This window comes from Monopterus albus, unplaced genomic scaffold (genome assembly GCF_001952655.1).
Source record: "Monopterus albus unplaced genomic scaffold, M_albus_1.0 scaffold654.1, whole genome shotgun sequence".
In the NCBI taxonomy this organism is placed as follows: Eukaryota; Metazoa; Chordata; class Actinopteri; order Synbranchiformes; family Synbranchidae; genus Monopterus; species Monopterus albus.
In genome coordinates, this window is record NW_018128534.1 from 11,073 (window position 1) to 22,463 (window position 11,391).

General features: G+C 43.2%; 1 protein-coding gene across 1 annotated transcript in view; it reads right to left on the reverse strand.

Annotated features, from left to right (window-relative positions):
• Positions 1-5,788, reverse strand: part of LOC109953391 (trypsin-1-like) — a 15,121-nt gene extending 9,333 nt beyond the window's left edge. The window contains exons 1-4 of the mRNA XM_020588865.1: positions 5,760-5,788; positions 1,183-1,505; positions 363-508; positions 3-282 (exon numbers count right to left, since the gene is read on the reverse strand). Coding sequence (XP_020444521.1) covers positions 3-282; positions 363-508; positions 1,183-1,505; positions 5,760-5,788 — 778 coding nt within the window. The remainder of the gene's footprint in view (positions 1-2; positions 283-362; positions 509-1,182; positions 1,506-5,759) is intronic.
• Between the last annotated feature and the right edge of the window lie 5,603 nt (positions 5,789-11,391).

An 11,391-nucleotide genomic window follows, 5' to 3' on the forward strand; every position in this document is an offset into this window, starting at 1 on the left:
ACATGGCAGGAACTCACGTTCGGTTGTTGAAGGGGGTGTGGTCAGAGGTGGCGGCAGGTTCGGACAGGTGACGCTGAGGTCACCGTCAGTTCCATTGGACTTGAAGGTGACGTAGCCTGGCCGGTCGCCTGTGATCTGGCTGTTGATCCAGTTTTCATACTGGGACACTCTGGTGTAGACTCCTGGTAAATTAGGATCAGCACAACCGTATCCCCAACTCACAACTCCAGCCAGGATCCAGCGACTGCTCTGCTTACTCACCAGTGGACCACCAGAATCACCCTTTTACAGAGAGCAACATTTAGGAGAAGCAATCTCTGCAGGAGGTAAGATCTGACACAAACAGGTGTAAAAATGATCACCTGACAGGAGTCCTTCCCTCCAGCATTTAACCCAGCACACATCATGTTGTCTGTGATACTGCCCACTCCATTTTCACAGTTACACTGTCTGTTTCCCACAACTGGCACCTCCACCTCCATTAGGTTTTGTGGTGAGGGAAGGGGCACTAACAAGACACAAATTCAGCTTGATCAGCACAGGGCTTCACACAAAATGGACTACTGATAATGATACTGACAATTATACACACAGTTTGTTAAAGAATTCTCAAGAAATATTCAAAATTGATTGGAAAACCTTTTCATCACAACAAATATATTCATGTTCCTTGGGTAAATGAACCCATTTGATTTAAAGGTCGCCTATGGAGGTTTTGACCACTAGTAGTGTTGTGGAGCAATGTTCTCGCAAGTGAATCACTCTTTTGTTTATGTTGTGCACAGGCACGAGGATGCAGACGATGTGATTCACATTTCTGCTGCAACTTTCACTGTTCTACAGATCAACAGATTGGTGGCGGTAACACACAATTAAGTGTAGAAAAGCATCATCAAAGGTAATGAAAAAGAAGACTGGCAGCAATCAAATATAGATGTAAAGAATGCACAAGTTAAATATCTAGAAAGCCTGCTTTGCAAGTGGGATACAATCAAGATAACAAACATAACACAGTTCTTGCATTTACACAATGTGATTTAGTGAGAAATTGAATGTAAACATAACTTTATTTGTTTATAGTTAAACTCCACATGCCACTTTTAATGATCTTTGGTCCAGCACCATCACCATTTTAGTCATGCTGTCTGAAAGTAAATGTGTTCTACTTGCTTTATGACCCACCTCCACTTCCAATGGTGCCCCAGCCAGTGACCCAGGTGTCAGTGCCGTTGTAGAAGGTGCTGCCTGAGGCCGCCAAGCAGACGGGCAGAATGTAGTCGGTGAAATTCACCGGTGAGGACAGCTTCAGGAGGCAGATGTCATTGTCTTTAGTAATGGAGTTGTAGTTGGGATGACTGATGATCCTTGTTACTGTCCGATTCACTTCATTGGGGTTGGATTCCTCTTGACTCTGGCGACCCAGATACACAACCAGATTGCTTGTGTCGAAGTTGAGGTAATCAGAAGAGGAAAAAAAAAACAGCACAAACACATGAAAAGCAGAGCTACGTTCAAGAGCACTTTATATCAGACACTAAGCCAGGGGCGGGCAAACTACAACCCGCGGGACACATCCGGCCCGCCGAACATTGGCACAGGATTGCCCAAATCAAATCATATCATAATTATGACTGCATTCATTTGACCTTGTCCTGTAATGCCTGGCGTTCCACCAGGTGGCGCATTAGGCGCGGTGATACATTGACTTGATTTTGCGGAGCCAGGGCTACTCTCAGTTATTACTCTGCTACTGCTCTGAACCCATCTGTAACAATGAGTCGGCCAAAGAAAAGAAAGGTCGACAGTGAGTGCTGAGTGTTCAATAAGGAATGGACAACTAAATATTTTTTTACTGAAGTCCAGTCAAAGGCTGTATGTCTTATTTGCCAAGAAACCGTTGCGGTTTTAAAGGAATACAACATCAGCCGTCACTTTTCTACCAAGCATGCTAATTATGCTAACAACCAGTCAACGCAAGAACGGACGGCTACTGCTCAGAGGCTGGCAGCTAGTTTGCAGGCTCAGCAAAACACCTTTATCCAACAAACTGCCATCCAAGAATCAAGCATGAAGGCAGGTTATTTGCTGGCATTCAAATTAGCAAAGGCCAGCAAGCCTTTCTCCGAAGGGGAGTTTCTCAAAGAGTGCATGGTAGAGCCAGCAGGTATCTTGTGTCCTGAGAGCAAGAACAAATTTGAAAAAATTAGCTTATTATGCAGGACAGTGACTCGCCGTGTTGAACTAATTGACGAAGACTTAGCTAGCAAGCTAAACAAAAAAGCGGAGTCATTTACATTATATTCCTTGGCACTGGACGAAAGTAATGACATAAAGGACACCACTCAGCTTTTAATTTTTATCAGAGGGATTAATGACAATTTTAAGATAACGGAAGAGTTTTTGGCCATGGAATCCCTAAAGGGGAAAACGCGGGGAAAGGACTAGTATGACAGAGTGTCGGGGGTTGTCGAGAGGCACAAGCTACCTTGGAGTACACTTGCCAATTTTACCACAGATAGATCCTCAAATCTACAGTAACTGGAAAAAATGACGGGGTGCTCAAAAGAATCCAGGAGAGGGTGAAAGAGGACAACCCTAAGCAGGAGGTAATTTTACTACACTGCATAATCCACCAGGAAGCACTGTGTAAATCCGTATTGCAGCTTGACCACGTAGTGAAAACAATTGTAAAGCTCGTTATAAAGTTGTAAAGTTTCTTGAAGAAACTGACACTGATCACCAGGACTTGCTTTATCACTCTAATGTCCGCTGTTTGGAGAAAGTATGTCAACGAGTGTGGGAGCTCAAACAGGAGATTAGCTCATTTTTGGAGCTACTTGAGAAAGCTGACAATTTTCCTGAGCTGAGTGACTCAGATTGGCTTTGTGATTTAGCTTTTGCTGGGGACATACTGACACATATGAATGAGCTGAACGTGAAGCTACAAGGGAAAGATCAGTTTGTGCACAAAATGTTCACAAACGTCAGAGCCTTCAAAACCAAACTAGCTTTATTCTCAAAGCAAATGTCTCTACGCTGAAAGAGGCCCCTCGGCATGTGAAAAAATACAGGAAATCACTGGACGACCTGCACGGAGAATTCTGCCGTTGGTTCTCCGATTTTGGAAAAATTGACAAGTCACTTCAGCTGGCGTCATGTCCCTTCACACAAGACCCTGAAACGGCGCCACAGGAGTTGCAGTTGGAACTGATTGATCTCCAATGTGACACTGTCTTAAAGGAGAAGTTCAACTCTCTGAAACTGGATGAATTTTATGCTTCATTAAGTGCAGCCAAATATCCAAACATCCAGAAGATGGCACAGAGGATGCTGGTGTTGTTTGGCTCTACCTATGTGTGTGAACAGACTTTTAGTGTGATGAACACCAACAAATCACCCCACAGATCCCAGTTGAGTGATGAACACCTCAGATCTGTTCTGAGAATTGCCACAACAAAACTAACACCAGACTTCTATGCACTGGCAAAAAATGGTGATCAACAACACTGTTCCCACTAAAAGTGAATGTAAGTATTAACACTGTAATGCCTTTTATATGTTTATGTTTGATATGTATGCAACTGGTGCTGGCCCGGCCCGTCTGTCAAACTGACACTGGGCCCAGACTTACATGTTCGCCCTTGTGTGAATACGTTGATGGCTAAGGACTTACGCATGACAAAACAAAAATGGCGAAGGTTGCTGACCGACCAAGTGCAGAGTATGTGGGGCTGCCGAACTTGCAGAAACTAACAGAAATGGGTAGAGCAGGACCGGAACATGGAGTCGAAGCATGGTAATCTCGGGACACATACACATGATGCATAGAGTATGAACCAGCAGCGAATGAACAGAAAACAGGTGTATATGTACAGGACCGGACCGGGAGATAATGAGCAGCACGTGAATGTCATGGTGGCAGAACAGCGGGGAACAGGACCGGGGGATAACAAGCAAAAGGTGAGTGGAATGATGACTAATTGCGGTGACAGGACAGGGGGGAGAGACAAGGTAAACAAAGACATAAATACGGGAAGCCGAGCTACGCAACATCACAACAGCTACAGAGGACATGTAACACAGACTTAGAGACTCTTATCATTTGCAAACCTTTTTATTCTCCTTGAGAATTTAACTCTTTCATTCTAATCGGAGTGTACATAAGACCATAGGCCCACGGTAGTGCACTACGGCTCCTGACAGAACAGATAATTAGCCTGGAGCTAGAACATCCTGACTCTCCACTCATTGTTCCCAGAGGACTTAACAGAGCAAACCTCTCCCACAAACTGCCGAAATACAGACAGCACATCACCTGTCCCACCAGGGACAAAAATCACACTGGACCACTGCTACACAACAATAAAAGATGCCTATCGCTCTGTCCCCAGCGCAGCCCTCGGACTCTCTGATCACTGTATATTCCACTTTATTCCAACCTATGGGCAGAAACTTAAAGCTGCAAAGCCTGTAGTGAAAACAGTGAAGAGCTGGACTGAGGAGGCTAAGTCAGAACTACAGGCCTGCTTTGACTGCACAGACTGGACCTGAAAAGCATCACTCGCTATAGGAAACCTTCCCCCCCCCCGCTGTGGAGGACCGTCAACTAGTAGACAACCTGAATGTGTTCTACTGCAGGTTTGACAATCCTGTGATCCTTTGAATAAATCAGCACTGTTTTGTAGTTACTTGGACTGCCTCGTCTCTCAGAGTCAGTATGGTAAAAGTACGGGGTACAACAGGGACAAGGAGAAATTATTGGTGATTCTCAATCATCTAATGTGTTTTGACTTCATCACATTAAAAGAATGCTGTAGAAGATTTTAATCTGTAATAAATGTGAAACTGCAGCACAAAGTGAATAAGTAGAAAATCTCTGGTGTACAGAAAAAGCCCTTAGACCCAGACTTGCAGAGAATGCCCTGTTCCCTATAAAACATTATTTTCCCATTGAAGGATAGAGACTAAGGTAACGTAGAAACAGAGTAAAACAGGACTATAAAGAAAGTGATGAAGATGATGAAGTTGTGTTACATCAGTGTCCAACAGAGACCAGAAGGGGAGGGATGAAAGGATGGGCAGAAAGATAAGCCAGTTTTCTGTTGACAGAAATCCTCAGACAGAGAGCTGCCAGAGCTGCAGCTTCTCCTCTCTTCTGGTGATGGAGTCTCAGGACGGAGCAGAGCTCTGCTTCCCAGAGCTCCTCAACACCTCCTGCAGGAAGCCGTCACCTCCTTGGTTCGAAGCTGTGCTGCTTCACATTGTGCTGTCCTCCATCTCTGTGCTCACGGTGGCTCTCAACCTGCTCGTCATCATCTCAGTCTCTCACTTCAGGCAGAGATTCACTAAATATGAACACTTAGATTTTAACAATAAATGAATCATGTTGTGCATGATGTCACACTAGAAATCTTCTACCTGCACTATTCCTTCATTCTTTGAACCATGACTTCAATGAAGCTTTAACTACTGAAGTTTAAACACAGATTAACAACTGGGGTGGCAGAGCAGAAAAAAGCAGAGTGTTTTGAAGTGATTGTTTAAAAAAATGGGCCATTTATGTCTTGCCTTGCTGGCTAATTTGCTCTTTTCTCTTTCACTCCAGGCAGCTCCACACACCCACTAACATCCTCCTCCTCTCTCTGGCTGTCTCAGACTTTCTTGTGGGCCTCCTGCTGATGCCTGGAGAAATCCTCAGAATAACCACCTGCTGGTTTCTTGGTGATGTGATGTGTTCACAGTATCATTTTTTATCCTACATCATAGCTGGTACTTCAATAGGAGACATGGTTCTTATATCAGTCGATCGTTACATTGCTATCTGTGACCCTCTGCATTACCCCACCAGAGTCACTGTGAGAAGAGTTAAACTCTGTGTTTGTCTGTGTTGGTTCTATAATTTTTCTTACACCATTCTTGTTTTAAAGGATGACTTCACTCTACCAGGCAGATATAACTCCTGCTATGGTCAGTGTGTGATGGTCATTGATTATACTTCAGGAGTCATGGACATTGTGTTTAACTTCATTGTCCCCATTACAGCCATCATAGCTCTGTATATGAGTGTTTGTGGTGGCCATGTCTCAGGCCCGTGCCATGCGCTCTCACATCACAGCTGTCACTCTGCAGTGTTCAGTGACTCTAACAACAAAGAAGTTTGAGCTGAAAGCAGCCAGGACTCTGGGTGTTCTTGTTCTTGGGTTTATAATGTGTTACTGCCCATGTTACATTCTTGCTCTTACAGGGGAGAACTTGCTCAATGCTTCATCTGCCTCCTTTATAGTCTATGTGTTCTATTTTAACTCTTGTCTAAACCCTGTGATATATGCCTTGTTTTATCCCTGGTTTAGAAAATCTGTTAAACTCATTGTCACTCTTCAGATCCTGCAGCCTGGCTCTCGTGAGGCCAATGTACAGTAGAGACATGGTCAGTGACTGAGGTGAAACTTGCTCATTATTTTGAACACAAATTTTCTATTTGTGACTGTGTGTCCAATTGTGACTTTATGATTTCGTCTCTTAAAACTGCACACATGAACAAACCAGCACCTGTAGAAATGATTTTCTGAGGCCTGTGTATTCTTTACTTTATGTTTTTTGTTTGGCAATGTTAGAATCTAACCTCTTCGTTAGAAATTAACCCAATTCTTTTGTTGGAAGCACGAGAAGTGACGACAGGAGAGGACTGTTTAAAATCAACAGAAAGTTTACTGGAAGTCTGATCACAGGAAAGTCTTTACAGCGCTGGATTGAGACAGCCAGAGCTCCCGCAGGAAATCTGACTTCTGAGCCATAAACTATGTTTTAACAATACATTTATCTTCTTGGGCTGCTCCGCCCTGGACAGAAGTACCACGAAACCAGGTGTGTTGTCATGTGATTTTCCAGGCGGCAGCAGAACAATGGGTCCTCTGCGCTGCAGACCCCCTATCTGTGCACTTTCTAGGCGGCAACCAAACAATGGGTTTTCTGTGCCGCAGACCCCCCATCTGTGTAATCCCATTATATAACAAAGCAGGACCTGCGTGCAGACCCTGAGTGTATACAGAAGTTAAAGTGATCAGTTTATACTTCAGTATCACCTGACTCCCATCAGCACAAATGGAATTAAATGTATTAAAGTAATGAAGGCTCAGTAATTCTGGTCAATCATCAGTACAGTTTTACCATGTGTAAGCAAGGAAGGTAAACATATGAAAAGTACCTGAAAGACAATGATGAACAGAAAAGTAACTAAAGATTATAAAGTAACTAGGGCCTATAAGAATCAAGTCTTGCACTATTCTCCATTTAATGTAAACCGGAGCCTCTTTGTCTAGGTGTGTGTGTGTGTGTGTGTGTGTGTGTGAGACAATAAGCTGACGTATTACCTCATTCAAATTGTAAGACATATAAGCAAGGAGAATGACTGTATTAGAAAATAACCAGGGCTCAGTAATGCACAATAATCAATACAGCTGTAATCAGGTAAGATAAAGTTATGAAAGGTAACTAAAGGGAACTAAAGGCATGAGAAGTAACTAAAACTGCTAAAGTAACTAGAGTCTATAAGACTTAAATCTTACAGCAATAAACTCTATGCACTGTGACTAAGTAAAGAACAAGTCTTTCCTCTCATTTATTTCCACGTCCTGACATCAGTCAGTTATGTTTCCGCCCTGCTCTTTAACGGGGAACTGGTTTGATTGGACTGAACTAATGACTCCACCTGCACCCACTAATAATCCCCCCCACAAACATGCGCAGTGACTGCACATAAAGTGAGCTGTGTCTGTGGTCATCAAAACACATTTGAAGATGCACACTTTCACTTTGTGCCTGGAGTTTAGCACTGCACCCTGGAACATTAAGCCCTGGGTCTTCTTGAACTTTACATAAGATTTTACTGAAAAATGACAAGCTTATAAGCTATTATTTCTTTGTAGCTTCTTCCGGTTCTTTCAAACCAGGAACTCTCAATGAGACGAAAGAGACTGCTTTAGATTTTATAAAAAATAACCGTGCTGGTTTATTCAGAGGATCACAGGTAAAATTCACAGTACACGTCCAGAGCTCTCTCACCCCTCTACCTGCGCGCAGGCAGCAGAAAGCTGAGGAAGTCTGGACCCAACAACCTATATAATATTAATCATTTTTGGGCTAGCCCATGCTACAAGGGGCGTCAAACCGTGACGCCACCCGATAAGCAAGCTTTGCAGCTGCTCTATCGTTTAGCCAAAACATGAGGAAAAGTCAAGGTGCGTGACTGTTGTTTTCGTGGTGTGTATCTAAACAATTGGACATAACCTTACACATTAAGACAAATATTAAGACTAGCATTACAGTTGACCCTAAAAGCTCTTTTCCTGTAACCTTGGCGTGCCTGCAGTCCTCACTGCAGGCTGAATAGTTACAGCAAAGCTAGTCCCCCTGTCTGCACTAAACATTTCTAGACAACAGATCTCTAATCCATATCTATCTAACTAAGAAATAACCTAACAAGCTGATGACGGACTACAGACAAAGCTTAAATTATTGCTTCTGTGCTAATTCTGACATTTTATTCCCATAGATTTTATTGCACCTATGGTAACAAGCTTAAGTGTTGTCAAGTTAAGTTATATGTTTGACTTCTTTTTTTTTTTTTGCATTCATTGCAAGAAGAAGCAGCAGCATTATTTTATTGTCATTGTAACACGTACAACGAAATTTTGTTTGGAGCCAAGGGGCCCTGGGGCACCCCGGGCCACTGCGTGCAGACACGCTGCCATCAAGGGCAACTTGAGGGGTTCAGTGTCTTGCCCAAGGACACTTCGATATGTGGACTGCAGGCACTGAGATTCCACCCTCAAAAAAATTCAACCTAAAAATCTTGAATTGTAGCGTGATGAAGGTGTTAGGTTATTTTTTAGTTAGATAGATACTCAGAGATTTGTTGTCTAGGAATGTTAGTGCAGCCAGGATGTCTTCCTCAGGCTGTTAAATGCAAGGTTGGTTAAGGCAGCTGAAGTCAGGGACGAATGTTATTATGACGGTAAAAGTAACCATAATATTTGTCTTAATGTGTAATGTTATGTCAAATTGTTTTAGATACACACCACGAAAACAACAGCCACACACATTATTTTCTTCATGTTTGGTCTACTGCTCTGCTCAGCTGCCAAGCTGGCATATCAGGTGACGTCACGGTTCGACAGCCCAGAAATGATTAATATTGTATAGCAATGCGTGGTTCGGGGTCTTCCTGCTTCCGGGCTGCTTTGGCAGGCTGGGGGTTTGGAAGATCTCTGGACTGGAAGTGTGAATTCTTGCCTGTGACTCTTTGAATAAACCAGCACGGTTATATTTTTTATATACTCAAGTGGTCTGAGTCGTCCCTCGGAGTTCCTGGTTTGAAAGAACCGGACGAGGCTTTATAATGGAATAGAGCCTTTAAAGGGGTGCACTGGATTTACAACAGAAGAGAAAATGAGAATATCATAATGAAATACAGAGCAGCACATTAATTGGATTAATCACCCAGTCCTACCCAAATCCTTATCCAACATGGACTAGCAACATAAAGAATGGACTAAACTGTCCCTGCAAACACTGTAGCAGGAGAAAAGTGAATGAACTAAAAAGTCAGAGACTATTATTCTTTAAACTGGACTATGTGGAGCCCACCTTCCATGACCTCCTGGTCATCAGGTCAGCTGGCAAGTTGACCTAGATGTATATTGCTTTGCAGTTACAGTAGCTGTACTGGCTACTGCAGACAGCAGCCCAAATTTTGTATCTGCTTTCCTTCTGACTCAGAAATAAACGTGAAAATTTTTTAAACTGAAATCATGTTGATTCTGAGCACTCCAAGGCTAGCCATTTGCCCTGGTGATGTCATTAAATGTGACTTTTCATTTCCTGGAATTTCTACAGCGGAGGTTGTGATAGCAAAATTAGCACTAGCTATAGAGTCACCATGCCCACGTTTAGGGGAGGTATAGCAGGTTCAGAAAAACCAAAGTTATCCTTTAAGACTGCAGAAAGCAAGGTGAGCTACAGGCGCTGAGATAAATGGTCTGGCCGGAGACATGAGCTGAGTGGAAAAAAAAGAAAGAATATATAACGCAGATAGAAATGGGCACAGCCAAGGAACCATTTGTTATGACTCTGTCCCGTCGGCTTCCATTCTCATGCTTTTATTTTGACATCCTGTTTCAGTTTCACCTATTAGTTTTGGACTTTTTACTTTAATCAGCACTTATTGTTTTCACCCCTTTATAGGCAGCTTTCCCCCACCGGAAAGCTGCCAGATCATTCTAACTCATGTCAGCGTTTTTTGATTGTGCCTGTTTTTCCTGTTTTGGCCTCGGATTGCCATTGACCACCGAGTACTGCCTTGCCCTTCTGATTCAGACTGTTTTTTGTGTTTGGACTATCGGACTCCCCTCTCTGACTTCTTGGTTTTGGATTCCTTGGCTGTGTGAGTTTGCTGGTACTGACCCTGGACTGTTAATATGGACTTGGATTATGTTTTTGGACTACTGCACTGTATGCTCCTACCTGTGCTCAGTAAAGCTTAAGGCTAGCTACTCACTCTTGTCAGGCACTATAATTGAGTTCACCACGTGACATCATTGGCGGCTTTACACCCCGACCCTGACACCACTGTAGCTCGGTGTGGGTGGATGTGATGGGCCACTCGGTGACCACTCTTTTCTGAGTCTGTCTTCTTCTGCTCACTCTCAGTGATAAAGCTAAAGAGCAGCACAGATGAAACTTTCTCTGCTTTTACATAAGTTTGTTCTCCAGAAGTCTTGTATAACTAGTTGAACCTGCTGTCGATGCTGCTCCACAGTATGTCAGTAGATCAATATACTGTATCATCTAAATAAATGACCACAAAGAGATGGAGGAAATTGTGTAGCAAATCATTCACCAGCATCTAGTAGACGGCAGGAGCATTGGTGAGGCCAACTGGCATGACCAGGTACTGAAAATGGTGAAGAGGGGTGTTGTAACTACTTTGGCTTCAGCATTAGCAATGTTATTTTCATCTATGTTCTCAGTAGTGTTAGCATTGGTAGCATTTTAGTCTTTTTTTTGAAATAATAACATTACTTTGAAAAAAATGGATCTTCATTGTTTGCTGTTGTTTAAAAAAACCAAAAGAGAAAACCACCGGGCCCCCAAACAACAGAGTCCAAAGTCCAAAAACAAAAACTGGGGGAACCAGGACAAACTGGGCAAGAAACAAAACATACACAGTTCAAATTCATGGGGTGCCCACAAATAAAAAACAGGGCACCACTGCTCAGGAGGCGACCCTTCAGAACAGGAAGAGGGAGTCACAGACCCTGGCAGCAAAAGGCAACCACTCTGGTGGGCAGACCACAGACCAGGCCGAGAACATGAGAGGTTGCTTGGGTGGGC